Below are 25087 nucleotides of genomic sequence, written 5' to 3'. Positions count from 1 at the left end.
CACACCAGGTCTTATAAGCCTTGCTACCAAGTCAGGGTAAAGGACTGGGGAGTTAACAATTTTTACAAATGGATGCATTTCTCCATTTAATTCTCATGTTCTGATAGCTTGGCTTTTGGGACTAGTGAGAACACTGGTTTATGCCAGCTAGAGGGACATGTTGGCTTGTGTCAGGCAGTTTATGAGAGGGACTAGGGATAGACTGAAAAGCAGCATTCTGTATGCTGGCTTGGGCCTACTTAGGGGCCTTTGGCTTCTCGGTCTTTGTTGCTAGGTTGGTGGGCAAAAGTCTCACCCAGGGATAGCTGTACCTGCATCTGTAGGTCTGTCTGGAGTCTGCCTACTTTCCATAGTGACTTGAAACAAGTCACCATAAACACCACCATTCTCACCAGCCACATAGTAACAGGTTTGTGATGCCCCAGGCCTTTGGAGAAGGAACTCTGCATCTTGAGCAGGTGGCTTTGTTAGCAGTTTTGCTTAGGAACTCTGTACTATGTATGCATAGTAAATCTACAAGACCTACAGATTAAAGTCATATGAGGCTTGTACTGTGTGACTCATATTAAAACAGATTTGGATTTTCATTTCTAAACTGATTACATTTTAGAAAGCAGACTATGTTAAAGTTACTAATGAATTTTCTATATGTGACAAAGACTTCAAGGTTATATTAATGTGTGCATTTGTTTGAAAAAAAAACTATACATAAATATGAACATAACTGATATCCCTAAGAAAATTTATTTAATCCAGTACTTTGGCTATTTCTTACCTGTTTCTGTAGAATTTCTTCTCGAACTTGAGAAACTGCAAAGGATTCCTGTTTACCCTGCAGCTCACTGACTTGACCTTGGAAATGTTTTAGAAGTACCTAGGGAATTAGGACAAGTGGAGTTAGTCTCCAGCCATACAACCCTGAATGAGCCTGACCTCATCTCATCTCGGAAACTGAGCAGGGTCGGAGAATTATGTGGCTAATAAGGCTTCCCTTGAATACTATGTAGATCATATAAGAAAGCAACTCAGGACTGAAAAAACCTTTAGAAGTAAACCTCTGTAAAGTGTACACTTGGAAATGTACAGGATTAGCTTCATACTTTGTTAATAAGGAGAACGTTAGTTTTTTCTTAATTAAGAGGTTACTAACTAGAGATAACAGCTATATCTGTAGACTAAAAATGCCAAGTTCATAATTTTCAATAAAGGAATTGGACTCCATGAATAGACTTCCATCAAACATTCTATGAATGTGGGGAGGCCCAGCTCTGCCCTCTTCTCTGTGGTAAGAGACCTTCACCGTCATGATGAAGAGACGGCACCAACCTCCATGAACTCAATACTTTGCAGTATTCCATCTATCACCTCAGGAAAACACATTATGTGTGTTACTATGGTAACAACTCTACTCTCAGTGTCCCAGACTGTCTCTGCAACCCTTGGTGCAATGCTAGCTGCCTTCTGACACCTGGAGTGTTACTTTGAAAAATACTTCAGAAAAGCATTTAAAATATGTCTCACTACACTATGAGAAATGTCCTGACTCCCTTGCACTTCACCCCTAAGTGCTTCAACATGTACCTCTTTGTAATGGGGCGTTTCTCAAAAGGTATAACAACATTTGCATCTGACGATTTACAGTGGTTTAAAAATTCTTAGTAACCCGTCCTTGTTTAAATTTCCCCAATGAATCAATAAAGGTTTTTTGGGGAGGGGTAATTACAAGGGTAGGAAGCAGTTACAGGTGGGAGAGATGGCAGGGTGACATGGACTTCTTGAAGCCCCTCCTTCAGCTTGTCTTAAGAACATGAAAGCCTTTAGGAAGACTGAGGAGCCGAAGAAACACTTAGCTCCATTCGCCAAGCTTACGTCTCCCTTCTTAGACACTGTTTAAAGCTATGTTGTATGAAGTTCTATTTTTATCCTGACAGTACACAAGACAGCCACCTGGCAGCTCTTCTCAGATATTCGAAGCACCCATCATCCAAGGAGGACACTGATCACAGGAGATGCTGGTGACCTGCCAGTTTTCCTATCCCAGCTGCTGAAAGCTATGCTTCCTATGGGCTGGAACTGTATGTCTCTGTTCACTACTCTATCCCTAGTGCCTCACTAGTTAGAATCATTATCTGTTCTATGATGAGCGGTAACGAGCAGGAAGAATGCATGAGGATAACCGCTTGTCATCTGGGACTTGGGAACTTGGGGTGGAGTCCAAGTGATAAGGTCCTAGTCGGCTAGACATTCCTCAGCCACCTGTGACCGCCCATGGAGAGGAAGATCTGAAAAACATAGGGACCAGTCTGTATAAACACTTATCTATAGGGCATACATAATTTTAAGGTAAAATGTTAAATATATAGTAATGGTATCCCTTCTCTATGAATAAAAATTAAGTCAATAGTTATTTTCCATTTGTATCATCAGCCTGAAAATATGAGGTTAGAACATTTCCACGTTAAATCATATTCTGTCAACAGTCTTAAAAATACACAATTAAAGTCTCAGAAAGATCAGTTACCTCTTGAGTTGCGATTTTGCGATTCAGTTCAGCTACTTTGGAAGAGGAATTTTCTACTGCATTTTGGCAAAGGAGTTTCTCTATTTCCCTCTCATGAGATGCTTTAAGGGACGCAATGTGTGCTGCAGCATCATCCTTGACCCTAGGAACAAACACAAGACAGCATGTAAAGTGGCTCTCACTCATGTAACTCAGGTAGCCCAGACGTTATCCAAAGCCTAGAAGCGGCAGCAAAAGGCAGTTACTTTTTGCTGCACAGCAGGTGTGTTCAACAGGATGCTTCGAGCTTCTCCAATCACTCACAGTTGGGCATTTCCTAGGACTAAGAGTAGTAGGTTTAGGAAAAGTGACATCCAGAGGCCTCACTGCGGGTGCAGATCTGTGACCTGTTGTTCAGCATGAGATCAAGTCATGCTTGATCCCAAATGGAATTTAATATTGGGCCTTCCACTCTCCCCTCCATCATCTCCAAGGGACTCCTACGTTCCAATTCATCTGCCTCAATTTCAAGCAAACGCTTAGTCATTATGTCTTTTAAGGCACACTCAGATTTCTTGCTTGGGTTCTTACCTGGATAACCACAGCAGTTCCCTTTAAAATCCTCAGTGGTTTTTATTGGCAGCTCTTAAATATTTGGGCATGCAAATGACTATATGGATAGAGTCATGTTATGAGAATGCAAACATTTTATGGTAATTCTCAAACAAGGAATTATTTACTTAATTTGTATTGTATATGTGATGATTCATGTGTCTCGTTGACAAAGTACATGCATCCCAGGGCAGTTAAATAAGTGTTGAGGTGACAATTCACTGCTGCTAAAACCTAACATGGCAACTTAGAAATGACAGACAAGCCTCAGGTGCTTATTTGCTATTTCTCTAAGGAAGCAGGATAGCTAATGTTCTAGGAAAAGGATAAAAACCAAAAGCGCTGATAATAACTCAGCTACAGTAAAGGGCAATGTCAACCCAGGCCGAGGAAGACTTCTCGTATTGGAGAAACAGACTAACAACACAAGCAAAAACTTAAAAGAAAATTTCCCCATAAGAAACCTTAAATGGTAAGCCTGAATTTCAAATTTTTCCTAGAAAAGAATGCCATTCTCCCCAGTTCCTTTAAACAACTAGATTCAGTACTGGAGAAACTGGTTTCAGAATGTGGTTACCATGGTGACTTAGTCGCCACGTTGTCAATCAATCAATAAGCATCATGGCTGCTGTTTCCGTGCTCATCCTGCTTGAATGAATCCAGGTAGCTGGATGCATGCAAAAGCAACACAATCTTCTATCTGTTCTTTGGGAGCTACAAGGCTGGGGCTAATTAATGCTTATGTAGGAGTTGTGGGTGGGAGTAAGAATCTTCTGAGATTTGCCAAGAAAGGTTTTGTGGAGGAAGCAGAACTTCAAACACAACTGAGCAAGAGACACAAAGAAACATGGCAAGTTAGGCCCAGAGACCGACATGAGAGTGGCCATGGGATTTGTGCCACTAGGCAGGGAAAGTTGGCACTGAAATTTGAGTTACTGAAGGACATAGTGACCAGATGACTACGAGGACATTTAAGGAATATTTATTACATTGTTTTAAAAGCAAGATTATTGGGAGAGAGAGGATGATGGTGTGGGGAAGTACGATGTACTGTTTAGTACAGAAGGAAGGTGGTAGAGGTGGGAACATTTACAGGCATATAGCATCTTCTAGACAGTAAACTCAAGCAACAAAGAAGGTAAAACTGACTGGCAGTTGGAATTGAGTTAGCAGTGGACAGGGAAGGAGCCTGAAGGAAGGATGAGCATAGGAGTAAAAAGAGATGAATCCTGCTGGTCACCCCGAAGACACAGACTGGACCAGCATGGAGGTATCAGGTCAACAGAATCTGGTACTTCATCCAGTAGGGGAGTTACTACACTGGAAATCCTCTATCTTCACATACTACTGCACACACAATAGAATAAACAGACCAGCCTCATGTATCCCAAGCTGGCTGCTTGCTAGCTACACAGCCAAGAATGACTTGGGACTTCTGACTCTTCTGCTTCTATCAAGTATTTGACTGTGAGGATGGTGTGGGTGTACCACACACCCTGTTTCTGTGGAGCTGGGATCAAACTCAGTGTTCTGTGTAGACTAGGCAAGCATTCCAGCAATCGACCAACTGCAGTCTCTTAAAATGTAGTTTTGAATATGTCTCAATTATAGACAAAATATGCTTCATGGTTAAAAAAACAACGCTTTTTGTGTTCCCATGTATCTATGAACAACGTAACCTTTACCTTTTCATGGAGTTTTCAAACTGGCATATTGCTGCTTCAGACTCCATCTTCAGCTTACTTCTCTCTAAAATCAATCCCTCCAGCTCACTTCTCAATCTGTAGTTTTCTTGTAAGACCTCCGAAATATGAGAGTCAGTAAAGGTGTGTGGGTGATAAAGTTTGCCCTCCAGGGTTTCAGGGAAGGCGTTTGCATTTCCTTTATTTGGGTGCAAAACTTCTTTCTTCAGCCTTTTGGCAGCCATCTCCTCTCTGCTCCTGGAGCTCTGCCTTGACAACATCATTCTTCTCTCCTTCTGGAGCCTCTCCACAGTCTTTGTAAGGTCTTGTATCTCTCTCCCTTTTGCTGCCAGTTCTTCATTGAGCCTCGCCAGCTTTGCCCTAGCCTGTGCCTGCTCTACCTGGAACTCTATGGACTGGAGGTCCTGATCTTCTTTGTCATTCTTCTTGTGTTCTAAGTTGGCATTTTGATGTTTAAGAACATCTATTTCAGCTTCCAGCTTTCTTACAGTGATCTGATGGGCTTCCTTTATGTCCCCGAGTTCTGTCTCGAGGGCCTTAAGCCTGGATGAGCTGCTATGCTGATTCTGTGGAGTGTCCTTCTGCCTGTGGGCGAGCAGCTGGTCCTGTTCCTCCAGCCTCTGTTCATACTGAATCTGAGGAAAGAGTTCAGACCCTATTAAAACCCTGCTAAAACACATCATTACTTAGTGAAGCCCCGTGTTTTACTGTATTTCTATGAGTCCTTCGTTCAAACACTCACATATTCTTATGCCTTCAACTTTCTTTGAAAATCAGATGTACTGAGGTCTTATTCTTTGAAGGATATAACTATATCATTTAAAAATTGATTCATATGTTAGGTAATGTGTGTTTATAAAGTCTTCAAATGTCCCAAATCTTAAAATAAGTTTAAGAGATAGGTGTAGTGGCTCATGCCTGCAACCCCAGAACATGAAAGGTGGAGGCAGGAGGATTGGGAGTCATGCTGGCCTTTACCTTGTGATCCTCTTTCTTCTACCTCCTGAGAACAATACATCTTCAAAACAAGGAGTACGACAGCTTAGAATTTTTATTCTGGACTTTTAAAGCAAAATGAAATATAAGTAATAAAGTTGATTCTATTTGAGTGAGGTGCCGATGCTAGCTCATTTGTGAGTATTTATTGAGCTACTTCATACTCGGCACTGGGCTTGGCTCTATTGACCTTCAGCTGTGCTTTTAACTAGATAATGGTCTGGGGGAGGACAGCAACACAACAGCTGCCACATCCTGTGACACCTGTAGTAAAGACACACAGGACAGGGCCAAGGCAGCTGATGCCTGCCGACCCGAGGAGGTGGGAAGACTGCATGGAGACAGCACATTGACATTTGGTCTTCATGGATGAGTCAAAAACAGGGCAAGAAGATACAGGGCTATCTAGGAACAGAAGGGTACACAAAGGTTATTGAATTTTATTCTACCAAAAACCAGAAATGAGAGCAGGAAGTGGCAGGTAGTATGAGGAAGGGCAGGAGCAGAATGGGATAGGGGACTGTGAGAGAAGAAAAGTTAATGTATATAGATCTATAGGCAGAGAAACAGGGTGCAGGTTAGACTTAACACGAAAGTCCCTACGTGTTCAGTGAACTTTAAACAGTAATCATAATCATTTAGTTGAGTGTCTGTGCGGTATATACCTAGGCAGATATAGTTAATTGATTAAAGTATTTATTAACTATCTAGATATTTAATGTAATCACACAGAAGTTGCTCAAGGGGTATCAACAGACATGGAAGTGCATGGGTGGCTGTGGCTCAGTGGTAGAGTACCTGTCTAGCACACACAAAACCCTTAATGGAACCCCAGAACAACTACTTAAAGGGTGTGTGGGGGAGAGTGTATGTGCACATGCATATAGACAGAGATATGTGTGTGTGGGAGGGTATTTACACAGGCATATGGACAGGTGTGTGTGTGTATGTGTGTGTGTAGGGTATGGGCATATGCATATGGACAGAGACATGAGTTGAGGTAAGAGGAACCTGATAGAGTTGGGGTAAATGCTTACAAAAAACACCAGAAGGAACTAATCAGAGCTGGATGCAACAGGCTTGTAAAGCAGCACTAAAGGAATTTAAAGATGGAAGCCCACAGACCTAGGGGATGTCACTCTCACAAAGCAGCACCTGCCTTAGTTAGTCAAGCTGGGCTGCAGAAGAGAAGAACAGCTATTGATACGCCATGGCCTGGTTCATCCTTGGTCTGTTTTGGCACTTAGGTTTTGATTCATTTTTGTTCCTCAGAAGAATGGCAAATCTAGAAAGTAAGAAATTCCTGGGCAAGGATGCTCTTCAGTAGCCCATCCACTAAGGTATCCTGTGCTCAACTATTTTGTCTGGAATAGAAAGGAGCTTCTTGAGCTGGTGGAGCTCAAGAAGACACAATGGACTTAGACTTCTTTTATATGGAATCATGCTGGTGGCCGAGGATGCTCAGAGTGCTTTGCTAAAGTAAGGGCTGGGAACTCCCTGCTCCCAGGCTCCATCTCTGCTACCCTACACATACCTTCATTTTCTGAAACTGCTGTTCCATGGTGCGAAGGCTTTTCTTGGCTTCTTCATCTTTGCCCTCCAGATCAGCTTCTAGCTTTTTTATCCTTCTCTCCATAAACTCCACTGTATTTCTATCTACTGAATCACCAGCTGCCGAGGCAGCCAGTATCAATGCAGGTAAAGAGTTGGGATACCTTCTCTTCAGAATCCCTTCCATTTCTTTAACCTATGAAAATGTGTTAAACATACATATATTGACAAACATACATAAAGGTAAAGCAGTTTAATATTTAAGCTTAGATAATGCTACACCAGTCATGTCAAGGATGTTTACAGCTCATCTCCATGATGAATTAAAGGCACAGGATGCAGTCACTTCAAAAGATTACCTTCTATTATCTAACCTGGTCAACTCACTTGAAGCACATCTTCAGACTCTACTGGTATCTGCAGCTTGGTATTATAGGTGCCAGTGCCTGTACCTGCTTTAAAATGAATTATGGCCATGGCATCCTATAAACTATATATTAAACTCAACAGTCTTTGTTTAAACATTTTCCTAGCCCATTAGCATGCAAGAATGGATATCTGAGTGGTTAAGGGCACGCCTGGTTAGACTGTGCTCCCCATTAGTCTGGAGTACAGAGCTCTTGTTCTTCCCACTGACCTCTTCATGTGGCAGCACTCCTAACATGTATTGGCTGGAAACACACTGATATCCACAGAGAAGGCAATGCAATGCTACAACACAGAGGTCCCCAAGCACCTGCCTTTTAGGACATCAGGTCTTCCCTGCCAAAGACACTTAATAGTAGTACCCTTTAAAAGAAGTTACATGTATGAGTGTTTTCTCTGAGTACCATGTGCATGCAGGGCCCACAGGGGTCAGAAGAAGGTACTGACTGTATCCTCTGGGACTAGAGTTATAGACTGTTGTGAGCTACCACATGGTTGCTGGGACCTGAACCACAGAGCCATCTCTCCCTCCCCCAAAACAATCTCTTAAAGTCTTCATAAAAGTTGATCTTTCACTCAGTCTAAAAAAACCAATGACATATTTTAAGATTTTAAGACTTTTCTTTAAGAGAGTGTTGTGTCTCAGCATAAAGAAACTACAGCTTGGTATTACAGGTACCAGTGTCTGTACCTCCTTTAAAATGGTATTATGGCCATGGCATCCTGTAAACTACATATTAAACCCAAGTCTTTGGTCAAATGCTTCTCCAGCCCATGAGCATGCAATAAAACATATTTGAGACATGGTTAGGCACAGTGGTTAGGTCATGTTTGGTAAAACTGCTCCCCATTAGAGGACCTTGCTCAATCCAAATTTCTTGCTTTATGAGTTAAAAAACGATGTTAACTCGTAGGATTCATACAGGGAGGATCAGTTTACTTCCATCATGGTAAGCTTTTGCAGAGTACCAGCATAGAGTGAACACTGGTAAATGTTGGCTTTTTTTTAATGTGTTTGTCTGAAAAAAGACTACCTTTCCTAACTGCTGGAGCTCAGAATCCTGCATCTATTTCTGAAAACTGCCTGCACTCATGGCACACTATCAACTGAGATCTATCAAGGTACATATTACAAATTGGTATTTCCCTTAGACAACTTTTAGAGGTGTTTCCAAATATAGTTAAATTTGAGTAAATTATTAAGCAGTAGAGCAGATATATATATATATATATATGCCACATATATTAGAAAGAGAATTAGGTTGAAACATTTTAACATATTTTAATGTTAGATAAATAGATTTATTTTAATATTAAAAATGTCATATCATGAAATACATAATACATTTTTGGAGAAAAGTTAAATTCTATCTGTACTTTCTTTAATTTGGGGTTAAAATTTTATTCTTTGGTTAATGATTCCAATGACTGGTACACAAAGCCAATTTTAAGAAGGTCTCACTGACAAACTATGAAATAGTCCATTAAATAAAACATGAATAGAAACAATGTAAAATTTTTCTTATAAAGTACATCCAATTAGCCTCATCCTTATGTTCTATTTAGAAAATGCATTTTATTGACAACTAATCTATTTCAACAATGGCTCTAAAATGATTCTAACTATATTGTAATATACTCTGAGTATATAACATATTCAGGTATAGAATCATTATAAAAGAAATGCTCAAGAAGACAGAACAAGCAAGCACATCAGAATGTACATGTAGCAAACCTCACTAACAGTATTACTAATGAGTATTTTATGAGGATATAATCTAAGATAGATAATCAATAAATGTTCAGTGAAAGAGTCTTACTTTTATAGAGTGTGTTTCTGGCCAACATGGAGCACCTCTTGGGGATGGAAGAAAGAGAGGGGGAGGAAGAGAATATGTGTACTCCTGCACTTGTACTCAGAAGCCAATGGAGGTCAACCTTGAGGGATGTTCTCAGGAGTGGTCTTATGAGATGATTTTTATAGGTTTTTTTTTTTGTTTTTAACTAGAGTTGGGCTTTGTGGACTAGGTCTGTTGGCTAGCTGCCCGGAGATAATCCCTCCAGAGTTGGGATGCAAGCAACATGCTACCATGCCAGACATTTTCTGGACATTTTCAGCTTCGTGCTTTCACTGCAAGCACTCTGATGACAGCCCTCTCCCTGCCCCACTATCTGAAGTCTTAGACACACGGTAAGCATTCCATTTCTTTACTCTCATATATCCAGTCTCACATGTCTCTCTTAAAGAGATCATCCAATGGGCTTGCTCCTCTGTCTCTGTGCCCTCCAGTTCTGGACAGCTGCTTCTGTATTTGTCAAGGTAAACCTTAAGCCTTGAAGATATCCGAGTACAATTCTGCATTACACTCACTACAGAATATCTCTAGCTCTTCAAGCCACTGTTGTCTTGGCCCTGCAACCAAATTACTAAGTCATACCTCTTAATACCAGAAAGGTCCTGTGAAAGTAACAAAGTTGAATTTTTAGTTTTCCTCCTCATAAAACCACTTGTCTCTGTGATGACCTCACAGTCTTAGATCTGTGATGAAATAATAGCTGTCTGTTTAGGAACTAGAAGATTACCCAAGTCCTGTTCTCTCATCAAAGGCTGGAAAACTGCACTTTAATATTTAGCTATAAATATAAATGCTATATAGAATGCTTTAAAAATAGAAGGAAAATGACTGTATTCCTTTAAAACTACTTCAAAAAAATTTTTTTTTTCATTTTTAAGAAGCTTCACAGTAAGATTTGAATCATTTTGCTACACAGACCATGAAATGAATACTTGTGATACCCAGCATGAGCAAGTCTCAGGCTGATAGCCAGGGGACTGGAACACTGCATGTTCTTGGTGAAGGGTGTTTCTTTGTAATACTGCCCAAGTTAGCAACATTCCCAGTTCTAAAATCTTCTTAGACTCCCTTCCCATCTATTTTTATTGGGGGGCGGGGAGTTCAGGATATGGACTAGTTTAGTTCTGTTCTTAAAAAAGAGAGAAAGGATTTTGCTATGTTGCCTGAGCTTGTCCTGAATTCCTAGGTTCAAGCAATCTTACTGCTTCAGCCTCCCAAGTAGCAGGAAATAAACTCAAAGCTCAATGCTTCACATTTCTGCTTCCTTCTTTCTAGAAGTTTACTAGAGCTGGAAGGCAGAAGGATCTCTCATCAATAGGTTTCCATCTTCCAACTGAGAGATTCAGTCTAACATTCCACAGGTTAAGCCCTGGGCTATGCAATCTGCTACACACTTTAAGGATTTCATAAATATTATGTCTTGAGGGAAATCCTCAAACAAAGCACCGTATATATTAAAAGTGCTTCAATAATTTTTTAAAAAACAGTTTAATACTTACCTGTCGCTCCAGATCCTGAATTCTTTTGGCATCAAGAGCTCTTTCCTTCGAGCGTAACCTCTGCTGAGTAGCTGGGCTCCCAGACTCAGTTTTCAGTTTTTCAATCTGTCCACAAAGGAAGAATATTTACAACAGATAAGATAAGAAGTATATTTACAACAACAGGAACGCACCAAATGTGTGTGCAGAGGAGGGGTATAATGTTAACTCACTAATTAACTCCATAACAGACACTGATTGAACTATTCCTTTTTCCAAGTCTCTGAGGTACAGCACTGGCTGCAGGAAATGTGGGCAAACAAGAGAAGCCTGGTCCGAGCACTTGTAGAAACAAGGGGTTGATAAGCTGACCAAGAAAACCAACAGGAAATTCACCTGACAGAGAGCTAAGCAGTAGCAACAAAACACTACTTACTGAAAGCCAGGGCAGGGTAGGGGTGCGGGAGGAAGTTCTGAGAGCAGAAACTTGAGCTGAGCTTTGATGGAGGAGGAGAGTTAGTGAGGCATGTGAAAACCCAAAGACAAGGCAGCAAGTGGCCTGAGTCCAGAGATGTTGTGTGGCTGGGGGGAGTCAACTCTCCGAGGGGCACAGAGGAGGCGCTCAGCAGGCCCCTATGGGTCAGGCTGTGATAGACAGCTGGCACTTATCTACAGTCTACCTAAAAAGACGTCATCTAAAGTCAACCAAAACCCAGACTAGCTATAAATCCAGACCTAAAGAGCTGGGTTAGAGCTAAGGATACAGCGCAATGGCAGAGCAAGTGCACTACCCTGGGGCCCTGGGTTCATCTCCAGTACAGGACACAAGCAGACTGCAGTGAGGGAGCCATGGCAGGAAGTTCCACGAGTGACACCACAGCAAGTTGGCTCGTGTGCAAACGCACCTCCAATCTCAGCTTCTCAGCTTCTTCATTGGCCTCTCTGAGACGAGCTGCGTCTTTATCCAGAAGCTCCTGATTTTCGGCATACCACTGTAACCGCTTTTGTAGACGACTGACTTCTTGTTTATGTGTTTCTTCTAAAATCTTTATTTCGTATAATTTTTCACCTACATAATAAAATGGCTCAATAACCTGATAGTAATTTTTCAAAATATGGTAATAACAAAATTGCACTTATTATAAATAAAAATGTCTATCTACTGAAAGCATTATGAAGAAACAAAAGGCAAAAACAAATGCTGTACAGATCAGTGTTTAGTTGAGTCTTTTAGTAACGGAGCCAAGAGATTGTGTTAATAAAATAATCCAAATCTACTTCTTAATAAGGAGATATGTGATTGTTTCCCACTGACTTAGTATGAAAATCAAGTTGTTTTCAGGGAAAAATTGAATAGATTTGAAGAATGATAAAAATAAAGAATGTCTATAGTTACCAATAAAAATGTATTATTATAGCTAATACAAATTTACCTGAAAAAGGTTTTTGAACTTTCAAAATGAATTCTTGAAAACAGCTCTTTCTCCTCTGCTTTGGAGATTAGAAGGAACATCATGTTCTCATAAGCAAGGAAGGGCCCTTTGTATCGCTTTCACACTGAAGCTGAAGGGACTGCAGATACAAGACTAGCTGGTATAACGCCCCCTGACCTTTCCAGCCTGTGCTCTGCTGCCCCATCACCTACCCAGCCATTTGCTGAAGGCACACTGAGCCTTCCCTCCATTCCTTTACTTCCAAATCTCACTGTCAGGGTGGGCTCCAAAGCCATTCTTCTCCCAAACTCTTAGTGTGTGTTTGAACGCCCCTCCCCAGTCCCATTAAATGATGTTCATTCTTATCTTTCTCCTAGAATTGTTCCTGGTGGGTGCTATGCCATGTTTCCTTTCATTTCCTAGAAAATATTGCAGTGTTGTCTGTTTATGTGGCAAACACTTCAGGGCATGTTTCAGCCCTGCCTTCAGGAAACTCTGTCAGGCTAAGACCACAGGCCTCTACACAATTCAACACAAAGCTATAAATCCAATTAATGTATGATTCTCCCTTGACAGTGCAGTTGCTCTTGTTAGAAATAAGAAGTGTATATCATCTTACGTTTGAAAATGTTGCTTACAAGTTACTCACAGGGTAAGTATTTTAATGATACCATTTGGTTTCTTATTACTTGAACTCATGATTAGAATAACCAGAGAACAGAGACAGTCTCGGCTGTGCTCACCTGTGGCATAGGCGATTTGATCTTTGGCTTGGTCCCTCTCTTTCTTCATTTTTTCCAAGTCCACTTCCAGAGCTTGTTTGTCTTGCTTCAGTCTTTTGATGTCTTCCATTAGATGGTTTTTTTCTTTCTTTATAGTTGAAGAAATATAAAAGTAGGTTACTTCCAAACCAATAAACAAATCATGGGATATTTCCTTCTCCACTCAACCATCAAATACTGTTGTGAATGCTTCCTAAATTTCAGGTCATATTTTAATCTAAAAGGGACAGAGGGTGCTCTACCCCTAACTTTCCTCAGTCTGTAGCATTGGGTCCAGTCTTCCCGGCATTCCATTGGAGATACCACTCTTATTATCCTTATGTATTCTTTTTTCAAGGCACTCTGACGGTCAGTAAGCCCTAAGCTGGACTGCTGTGAGAACCTCACATCTAAGTAAGTACCTCTCACTCTGCGTCCCACAGCCTGCTCTCACAGCAGCTAGGACCAGCTGCACTCCTCCAGCTCTGGAGGATTCCAGCTCTGGAACCCTCTGGGGATTCTCCTCTCAGCCACAAATCTTTGACCACAACTTTCAGAGTCACACAACTCAGCCGTGACTATGACTGAGCACACCACTAGAAATCTGTTCCCTCTAGCCATGGATGCCTGCTTGATGTTCTCTGAATAACCCCTCCCCAGTGAGCTCTCCTACCTCAAGGGTCTGCACTCCTTATCCTTCTACCAGCTAGCCTGTCCCTTCATGTCATGATGACCTTGCCTGGCCACTTTCTCTGAAAGCCAAGGTTTCCCTCACCAGCATTCGATACCTGACCTAGCACCTAAAAGCAGAATTTTACTTTTATTTTTTGATGATGATGATGATTTTAAAGACAGGATCAAAGCCTGGTTGGCCTAGGACTTGCTAGGAAGATCAGGTTGGACCCCAACTCACAGAGATCCACTTACTTATGCCTCTCAGGTGCTAGGATTAAAGTTGTGTGCCACCATGGCAGTCTTATTTTGATAACTCTTGTACCATAATTACATGAAAGGGTTGGACATGAAAATAAAGGTTAAGGGGCTGAAGAAATGGCTCAGTGGTTGAGAGTACTTGCTACTCTTCCAGAGGACCCAGGTTTGACTCCTAGCACTCACATGGTAGCTCACAACCATCCAGGTCCAGGGGATCAAACACATGTGTGTTTGCATGTGTGTGTATGTGTGTGTTTGTGTGTGTGCGTGCACGTGTGCGTGCAAAAGTAGTACATGCTCCCTACCAACAGCTGGGCCATCTTTTCAGCCCTTTAATTTAATTGAAATAAAGTATATGTGTGCCCCAAATGCAGTGCCTCTGAGGTGGCTCTGTATGATAAATGCTGAGGAAAGGTTGTACTGCAGAGCAGGGACCATTTACACCAGTTTCCAAGGCTGTCTGTGCATTAAAGTTACATGAATACCTAATGCTAATCTTAGATACTTTTCAATTTTCAATTTTCAAATCATATACTTCAAATATATTTTATTTACATATTTATTACAAACAGATTTTTTTAAACATTCTGAAATTTCTTTGATAATTTTACTAACCTCAGTAGTTAAAATCCTTACTCAACTTACCTGTGCTGCCCGTAATTCTCCTAGGAGATCTGTAAAACTCTGGTTTTTGGTGGGTTCTGTATTTTCAACTGCTTGAGACAGAAAACGATTTTTGTGCATCTGTTCTCTGATTTAAAAAAAAAAAATATTTTCTTTTTAAAAAAACAAGGTACTCCTTTTAATACAAAATACTGTTAATGAACTCAAACTATGTGGACCACTAGAAATGTTAAAGAGACGGTGGCTACAAGAGATGCTTACACTTTTCACTTTAGAAGAACAGAAATCCTAAGATTTTGGCTTAATTAAAATTTAAAAAAACATTGCTTCTAATTCTCAGAGAAATGAAGTATCTCAGAAAATGTGATTTTCTAGAGCTTTCTGTGCACTCCTGGTCTCACTATTGCTACCTCCTATCTTCTGACAAACACATACCCCAAGATTATATGTGGAAACAAACAAAATCAAAAAATAGCTGGACCTCAGATGAAATGTTTAGATACTTTCTCAAGAAATCTATATAAGATAATATAGCCTGATGTTCTAAATATATCATTTAAATAGATTGTTTTTATCATGGCATTTAGTTTGGGATTCTGGAGTCCTGTCTAGAAGCCAGGTGGTAAAGATGTTTATCTATCTAGTATCTAACACAGTCACATGTAGTTAAAGCTGGTCTTTAAACTGCTATATGACTGAGGGTGACCTTGAACTTCTAAGCCTTCTGCCTCCCTTCCAGAAAGCTGTGATTATAGGTGTGTGTCATCAGGCCTACTGCATGTGGTACTGGGGACTGAACCAGGATCTGCCAACTGAGTTATATCTCCAGTACAGATCGGATCTTTGCCAGAAATCCTTATGAGGAGCATCTGGAAAGAAGATGGAAGTATTTTCTAGATTCAAATCAGCACATCTGCTTTGGGGCCACACTGACCAGGAGAAAGGGACAATAAAACATAGACCCACACATCCTCTGCTTACCAATCTGTATAGCTGTCATTCTGTCTACTGTAGGGTGTGTACTTTTTATTTTACATGAAATGTCAGTACGTGCTACATTCTTTAGTGGCTACACTTTTCATGTTATAAGCCATCCAAAAGAGAGAGCATGTTAGTAAGTATGTTTAGCATTCATAACATTCATGGTCAGCAAATCTTCTGGAACATCCTGAGTGATTGGACATTTATGTGAAATGATGCAGTAAACGGTCATTTCCTAGTAGAAGACAACAGCCTGCTTTGTCCATGTTTGTAGGCTCAGCATTTGTCCTTCCAGGGTCTAGCAGATGAGTGAGCAGGCTCTGGTTACTCTGCTCTGCTGAGGGTTGGATAGAAAAACTCATAGGTGGGTTTTGTTGGTTCTCTTGTTTGTTTTGTTTTTTTTTGTTCTTTCTCCCTACAAAGGACCTCAGACAAATGACAGCTTTCAACTTTGAAGACACTCCAAGTTCCTTTTCAGGAACATTCCAGCCAGGCTGAGACTATCTACCCCCTTGCTCAGCTAGGCAAAAACTGTGGAACAGCAGGTCTATTCTCTAGAGCTCCCTGGTAGCACCAGAGTGAAGCAAGATTCAATGAGATCATAATTTTCCATCCCCTCCTTCTCCTTCCTCTTCTTGTTCTATTTTCCTACTATTATTGTTTCTTTTTCTCTTTCCAGAATTACCCTACAGTTATCCCGTTTCTCTAGAACCTAAGGCCAAGGTGAGACTGTGGTTCTTATTTTTTACTTTTGCATTATTAGTCAAATCACTGCTTGGGGAATAATAAGTATTTTAGGCTTATTTATGGACAAAGACACATGCTCTGTTTTCAGTTTCTTAAAAGCAATGTCAAACTCACATGTGGATATACTAGCTATCAATTAGTAAAAGAGAAAATCCTCTCAATATATAATAGATGAGTTATGAGACTGTAAGTCAGTGTACAAATGAAAAAGATAGATGCAAAAGTGTCATTTTCAAGAAAAACTCACATTATTAATATAACATGCTTAGAAACAGTTAAGTACATGTAAGGGCAAAAATTTAAAAAACACTTACTTTAAAGAGGCCAACTCACTAAATAAATTCTGATTTTCTTTAAACATTCGCTCTTCATTTTTCTTATTTTGTTCCTGAAGATCTTTTACTTGATTATACAACCTTTCATTTTCCTTTTTAAAAACAGAAAAATAGATATTAGTTAAAAATTGAAGTATAACATAAAATGAAATGTTAATAGAAAAATCAGTCTTTAAAATTTTCTATTTTTAACTTTATAAATTTAAAATCTTTCTCACACATCTATTATCTTAGAAGACAACTTATCTAGACACAACTCTTTCTGAAATACAAAAACGTTTACTTGAAAAAAAAGTTACAAAATTCCCATAAACTAAAGGGTCTAAAGGCTAAGGAGTGTAATAAAGGGAACTTCATAAGAGTTAACTGTATAAAGGAGAGTGGAGATGGAGTCAACACATCCTATCACCTACGCGCTGCTAAGGGTGCGAAAGCTTCTGGATTGGGCCAGAGGGGCTTCTAACAGTGAGGTAATTAGATATGGAACAGATCAATCTGTGGTTAGACTTACTGACCTCACTTTACACTGAGAATTTGCTGAAAACTAAGCTTCTGAGGTGGTAGCAAAAACTGTGGATTACCTCAGCATGTGTGGATCTCAGCCTGGCAGGTGGCACGTCAATGCACACAGAACTTAAGTATGTCTTCTGAGGTAACAGTAGACATACTTAAGGGTCTGTGAAATTTTAAAAATCCTTCTCTGTATGGCAAGATGAGTCGCAATGAAGACTCTGAATGGATCTCACTAAACTGAGGGCAGCAAGTGCTGCCAAAACACTCAGAGCAACTGGTGTGAAGATGCCTTCTCTGAATCCTCTCTGGGTGATAAGGAACGGCTCGGAACTCAGATTATAGTTGTAAAAGAAGAATGTAATGAGGTGGAGGACAAGAGAGGAGACAGGGCAGAAAAGGAGGCAGAGGAGGAAGGTATGTCTTAAACCTGTCCAGGTTTTCCTTTTGCATAGAGACAGAGGGTGAGATGGATTGCACATAGCTTCACAGCAGACACTTAAGTTAGGACTTAAAACTAGGTTCTTATTTACCCCAGAATTGATGCTCTTAGGTACTTTAATCTGATTAATAAGAAACGTGCACAACGACTGGCAAGACAGTGCGTGTCTGTACCTAGGATTTGGGAGGTGGATCACAACCTTAAGGCCCTCCTGGACCATCAAGTGAGTCCCAGGGTACAGGGGTACAGGTGGGAGGGAGGGAAGGAGGGGAGGGGAGAAAAGGTGTGTTGGGGGTAAGCCACTAGTCAGATTACTACCTTACTTATATCTGAATGTTACATGACCACAGCAGTATTTTAATATGCCTTATTTTTATAATTACTGCCACACCTGTTGGTAGCCTTGAAGAAGTGTCTCTTGTTCTTGTATCTCTTTTTGAATTTGTTTCAGTTTCTCTCCAGTGATGGGGTCAGATGCTTCTCCAAATTGTAGCCACCTCTGTTTTCTGCTTGCTTCTTCAAAGCTACTTAACTTTAAGAAAATGGAGGGATTGTTTTATTCGCAGAGGAAAATGAAGTGAGGAAGACAAAGGGGTTCTCAGACCCAAAGCATCTCCCTTTGTGACTACTGGCAAGTGCTGTGACCACAGTCAAGTCAGCACAGAGAATTTCTCGGGAGAGAAGAGACTCAGAAACATAATGGTGATGACACACTGATTCTACACCTTCTCATACTGTTCTTGCTAAAATTCTCACTTCTCTGAAGGTCATAATGAACTCCTTGATGTGTTTTTAAAAGGACAGCTGACAAAGGAAATGAGCCAGTTTTCCTTTTCCTCTTTCCACTTTACTCTTCTGTAAGAAGAGAACCAAAAACAAAGTCTGCACTTTATGTGGCAAATACATTGTCAACAGCTCCAGGCACCAAGGATGACAAGGAATTTAGTAAGAAGCACAGTTTTTTTTTAATTGTTGTTTTTGTTTGTTTTTAAATAAACAAAAAGGAAAACCAGAAGAGAATGGTGTGTTTGTTACCTTGGCCTGAAGAATGTAATTCTCTTGGTTCAGTTTGAAGAGCTCTCTCTCCTGCTGCCTCTTTAGGCTTTCCACAGTGTTCTCCAGCTCCTTCTCCTTCTCAGAGAAGGTCATTTGAATCTGCTCAATCAGCGCTTGTGCGCCCCTCCACTTTTCCTCTGCATCCTGGGCTCTTTTCAATATCAGTAATTCTTTCTCTCTGTTCTCACCATAGGATCCCAAAGGCTCCTTTTAAAAGAGAAGCATTGCTTCATTACACTAGTTGTACCTTTAAGACTAGAAGACAAACAGAAAAATAAAGACTGGAAATTGCACGGTTAATAATGCTCCACTATCAGGACTACACAGAGAAACCCTGTCTCGAAGAACAAAAAAAACAAAAACAAAAAAAACAAAAAACAAAATAAATAAATAAATAAATAAATAATGCGCAACTACAAAGAAACAGTAAGAGCAATGTGAATACAGAAAATAAATTTCCTATTTTATTTGTCCATATTAATCAACTCCAATTGTGATATTTTCTTATATGGAGTGTGCAATTAACACATACTTTATAATCTAGTTTTAAAATGATTTTAAGATATAAAAATTATAAATATTAATATGAACTTCAATACCTACAGTCTGTAACTGAACAAAGGAATCATCTGAGGGGTCTTCAGGCCTCTTAGGTGTACCTGGGCTACTTTCACGGTGAGGGGATGGTTTATTCAAAGCTGCAGGCTTGATGAGTTTTGTTCCAGACAGTATTTCTAAATATTGCAGACAATAGAAGAAAATATCACAAATGCAAGGTTGGAGGTGCATCCGGCAGTGATGAACAGTAAGTACGAGGCCAGGCAATGGGAAGGTAAAATGACAGCCACAGGCTGAGAGCACCACACTGCCAAAGTCTTTTCACTACAGTCATTCATCTCCAGAAGCCACTCACAGTCAACACCTACTTTTGACCCAAGACACTTGAAATGACAGACGGAGCTAAATGAATGAGGAGACTGTGAAGCAGGGTGACTTTAAGGCTTTATCACTTTTGAACAAATTGTTCTTCAGGATAATTTGTAAGGATATCTTATGATGAATCAGAAAGAGCATAGCTGGTAATTATGAATAGTTTTAGCTCACAGTCCCTGTGCCTGATACTCCATGTGTGATGGTATTACACCATCAATTGAGCAATGTTCAATGCAGAGGATACCATAACAGCTAACCTAAGTCTGAATTCAAAGGTTAATAGTACTGTTATAATTCAACAGCATTGTTTAACAGATTAGAAAGGAATGTGACTAATCTATATTTTGGTCTGATTTTCTGACTTCACAGTAACTTCTAAATCTCCAAAGGTAGAAATTAACTGTGAGGCTGGCACACTATTCAGTCAGTAATAAGGACTGTAGGGGAGATGCCTCAGATTCAGATGTGACCAGGTCTGATCATTGCATAAGCATTATCCAGCTGCCTTAAAGGTAATAAGGAACTTCACATTTTGTATGTTTACAACAATTTCCTCAAGATCCAACTGTTTGAACATAGTTTTTTAAAAAAAAATAAAAATATCACCATGTATTTGAAAATACAGAAAAGTTAAAAGATGAAAAAATTCAATTCTTCCATAAAAGAATGTAGTCACTGCAGCTGCACCACATGATCCCTTCCAGCCACTTGGCAGACCGTACCATGACCAAGGGCGAGGTGTATCTCGCCAGCACATTACTCTGTTCAGGATCAGATAGCAGCTAAAAACAGGTACTTTTGTGTGTTTAAGTTTAGTCTGCCAGTCCTTTTACAACAAATTTTTCCATTCCTGAATTTTTTTCATGTGTATAAGTGTTTGTTGACTATATATCCATAAACCATGTTTGTGCCTGGTGCCCAAGGAGGCCAGAAGGGCACTGAATCCTCTGGTATGGGAATTATAGGCAGTTATGAGCTATCATGTCGGTGCTGGCAACTGAACCAGATTCTCTGCAGGAGCAGCAAGGGCTCTTAATAGCTGACACATCATCTGGTATTTTCCCCTTACCTAAGAAAGAAAAATGGCTGTCCTTTAAGAGGCCCAACAAGCAGCTGACTGAGACAGATGCAGATACTTCTACCCAACCACAGGACTGAAGTTGGAGACCCCTGTGGTTGAATTAGGGGAAGGATGGAAGTGGAAGAGGACGGTGACCCAAAGGAAGACCAGCAGTCTCAACTAACCTGGACCTCTGGGAACTCCCAGAGACTGAGCCACCAACCAGGCAGGATACATGAACTGGTCTGAGGCCTCTGACATATATGTAGCAGAGGACTGCCTGCTCTTGCCTCAGTGGAGAAGACATGCCTAACCCCTGGGAGATTTGAGGCCCAAAGGGGGTAGGCCTGGGGGTGGGGAAACATCATCTTGGAGACAGGGAGGAGGAATGGGGTGAGGAACTGTGGGGACTACTACTACTGCTACTATTACTGAAATCCAAACAGCAAAATATTATAGAATTAGACCTCTAAAGCTCTTTTTGAAGAAATAATGTATTAATGACATTCAATCAAAAAGAAATAAAACAAAATAATTCTACACTGGTAAGAGACATTTAATTTCCTTAATAAGCAGAAGCATGAACTAAATCTCCAAACTGAGAGAAACATGGTTACAAGAGAGAATAAGTATACCTTGAAAACATAAACCTACTGCTTGTGTGGCATGAGAAAAGGGACTATATCATTTTATATTTCCTAGATGGGAAGGAAGTGATTGGCAATACCTAACACTGAACAGCAAACCAGGAAACACCAATACAGCTTTAGCAATTTCTAACACAGTGGCTCTTAATCTGTCCTTGTAAGCTGAAGACACTGCCTTCCCTCTAACAGATACCTAGTTCTGTCATGAGCAGTGGTGTGCTTAGCTCAACAAAACTGGCTTCTCAAACCATATGCAATTGTAGTGGCCACAGCTCTAGTCAAAAGATGGACGGGACAGGCTCCAGGTGAGTGTTCCAGGGAAGAATTCTAATGAGAACACTGAGGATCAGCTGCTCTATTGTCACTCCATGGACACAATGTGGACACAGATGTCATCTTGTAAGAATAAAGCTGGAGGGGCTAGAGAATGGTCAGGGGCTATAGCATGTATTTTTCTTGCAGAGAACCTCAAATCCACATCAGGTGGCTCACAATCACCTGTAACTCCAACTCCAGGGGGATCTGATGCCTCGGCCTCTGTGGACACCTATATGCATGTGCACATATTTACACACACACACACAATTAAAAATAATAAAAATAAATCTTAAAAAAGTCAGAAGTCACACTGGACTCTTCAACAGGAAAGAAAGGATCCGGTTCCTTTCCCAGCTGTAGCTCTTAACTTCCTATCTCTAGACCACTGCTAACATCACAAGGAAAAATCTGATTTGGTAAGCAACAGGACTTATTTTTTATTCAAAGCAATGCTGATCTGAACCGAATTCTCTACACTTCCATACACCAGTTTGCTTCCCAAGGAACCCAACCTGCAATAATTAACTACTCCAAAAGAATTACAGTTCTGAGTAGTACAGCTACTCTGGGTAAATTATCAAAATACACACACACACACACACACACACACACACACACACACACACACCAGTCTACAGAGAGATTAAAGGTCAGTGAAAGAAGAGATAGACACTGTCCATCACTTCAATTTTAGTATAAAAATAAGTAATGTGCTTTGATTCTGATGGAATCCCCTTGCTCTTTTCCTAATCACCATGACACATCTGCCTTCATGTTCGATGATTTCTCCACACTCAGGCCTTGGCAACCCCTAGGCTTTGGTGCCTTAATGCCCATCTCCCTCAGATGCTCACTCACACTGGCACGATCTAGGTTCTCACCACCAATCACGCAATGACCTTCTAACCTCAGTCTTAGTATCTGCTGGATGCTGCTTCACACGGTCCCTTCTTTCCCTCTTCACTGCTACCTAACAGTCCATGTTAGATTTCTGGGAATGAAGCAAACACAAGGGAGATCCTTATTTCCTCCTTGTAGCATATATCCATCTGGCAGCTTGTTCTCTCTTTCTGTGCCTCCACATTTCTTAGAACTCAGGTCTGTCCACATTCCTAGCTAATGAAATCCTACTGTGCACCTATACAGTGCCCTGGCAATTACTCCTCTACCTACTACACTGTCCACTCTTCTCCTTTTACTCAGTCTTTCTTAACAGCATACACATATACAATACCACTGCCACCAAGAGCAAAACCAAAAGTTTCTTTTTTTAAATAAACAAAAAAAGATTTATTTATTTATTTATTTATGTACTTTATGTATTTGAGAGTTTTGTCTACATGTTATGTCTGTACACCAGAAGACAGCATCAGATTCTATTACAGACAGCTGTGCACTACCTTGTGAGTGCTGGGACTTAGGACCTCTGGAAGAGCAGCCAGTGTTCCTAGGTGCTGAGTCATCTCTCCAGCTCCTCTTTTTTTTTTCTTTTTTTTAAATTTAAAAATATTTACTTAATATTGTGTGTGCCTGTGTATGGTGTGTGTGCAGGTGTAGAGGCCAGAGACCAACCTTTAGGAGTTGGTTCTAGGACTAACACTGGTTGCTAGGATGGAGTGGCAAACATCTTCATCCACAGTGCTACTGCACTGACCCCCAAAACATATCTTAACTTCCCCTCCCATGTCAGCAATGCCATCTTCTGTCTTTCACAGGAACGTTCCACGTTCAATTACTCGAAGCACTAACTACCCCATCCTCTCCTCCTCCCATTCACTCTGTCTTGCCCGTCAGTGAGTTAAAGAAAATGACCTACATTGCTGATAACCACCTGCTTGCTAAAACTAAAGGGCATTTCTCAGTCCTGCTTCTTTCCTGTGGGCAAGATGGCAGAATAGAGCCTCCTTGAGATACAACTTCCCTAGACTGAAGATTCTGTCAAGGTTCCTCCTGCTCACTCTGCCTGCTCTGCAGACCCTCTTGTTCTGTCTGATCTCTCTCCTATAGTGAGTTCTACCTTTACACATATTTTCAATGTTCTCATCAATCACTTTTCACCGTCTTTACTGCAACTATCCTGGGCCAAAAGCTGTAAACTGAAGTCACCCCCAAAGGAATATATAGTTCTTTACTATTCTACACAAAAACAAAGAAAATTAAATGCACTATATGTATCCGATTCTGTCTTGAAAAGAATATATTCTTACCTTTTTTTCTAAATTGATTTGAGGTGGGAATGGATCTCACACTTTTAGTTTTTGTATTATTCTTTGAAGTTTTCTTTTCAAGAGCTGAAAATAACTGGAGTGGTGAAGTGGGTTTGCCATAGCCTGAACTCCGAGCTGATGCGTACGGTCCACTCTGTGGCTTTCTCTTAGGCAGAGGAGGTGCACTTCTGGCCTTCTTACATGGACCCTGTTTACCAACGACAGGTACCTCTTCACCAGCACCGGACTGGGACCTGGAAGTCTGCATGTAACAAAGACAAACTCTCTAGTATCAGAATGAACTTCAACCACTATTATTAATGAAAATTAACAGATGGCAAGATTGTGACTGGCAAATGATGAGGTTTGTGAAGGCAAACTACGACGGCAAGGCTCTCTACTTCATTAGAATTTCAGTGTTTTGAAACCTATCTTCAAAGTTAGCATTGGGACAAAGTACTTTAAAAATAATAAGCTTGTAAGTGAGTGGCTACCAGAATAATGAAGACATTCAGGAAGAAGATACTTTGAAATGACAATCAAAATATTATCTTTCTTTTCGCTGGATTTAAGGTACATTAAGAATTGCTATACTTGTGATGGCTAGTGAACTGTCAACCCAACAGTCTAGCTGCGGTTGGGAGATTATCCTGATTATGGTGAGAAGGCTCACCATTCCCTGACAGAAGAGGAAAGGAAGTTTGCTGCACCTGGGATTCATTGCTCTGGTCTTCTTCATTTCTGCTGCCTTGACTTTCCCACCATGATGGGCTGTACCATGAACTGTGAGCAAACAAACCCTTTTCTTTTTCCCCCAAGTCACTTTCCCCCACAAAGTATTTTATCACAGTAACAATAAAGAAACTAATGCAGCACCTTGTCTCACTTCATAGAATTGAGATGCTTTAAGAATAGAAAGTGAAAATAAAATACTGGAACCATGGGACCTATAAAGCAAAAAGATAAAAACAGAAAGAA

General features: G+C 40.5%; 1 protein-coding gene across 1 annotated transcript in view; it reads right to left on the bottom strand.

Annotated features, from left to right (window-relative positions):
• Cep162 (centrosomal protein 162) overlaps positions 1-25087 on the bottom strand; it is a 58024-nt gene that overhangs the window by 6229 nt on the left and 26708 nt on the right. Inside the window, exons 13-25 of the mRNA XM_028756233.1 lie at positions 24110-24371; positions 19548-19678; positions 18924-19151; positions 18280-18420; positions 16916-17028; positions 14895-15000; positions 13299-13425; positions 12028-12191; positions 11144-11248; positions 7346-7558; positions 4798-5450; positions 2522-2663; positions 776-874 (exon numbers count right to left, since the gene is read on the bottom strand). Coding sequence (XP_028612066.1) covers positions 776-874; positions 2522-2663; positions 4798-5450; positions 7346-7558; positions 11144-11248; positions 12028-12191; positions 13299-13425; positions 14895-15000; positions 16916-17028; positions 18280-18420; positions 18924-19151; positions 19548-19678; positions 24110-24371 — 2484 coding nt within the window. The remainder of the gene's footprint in view (positions 1-775; positions 875-2521; positions 2664-4797; positions 5451-7345; positions 7559-11143; positions 11249-12027; positions 12192-13298; positions 13426-14894; positions 15001-16915; positions 17029-18279; positions 18421-18923; positions 19152-19547; positions 19679-24109; positions 24372-25087) is intronic.

This window comes from Grammomys surdaster, unplaced genomic scaffold (assembly GCF_004785775.1).
Source record: "Grammomys surdaster isolate TR1022 unplaced genomic scaffold, NIH_TR_1.0 126113, whole genome shotgun sequence".
NCBI classification, from domain to species: Eukaryota; Metazoa; Chordata; class Mammalia; order Rodentia; family Muridae; genus Grammomys; species Grammomys surdaster.
The sequence above is the reverse complement of the archived record's forward strand: the minus strand, read 5'-3'. Positions and strand labels throughout refer to the sequence as shown.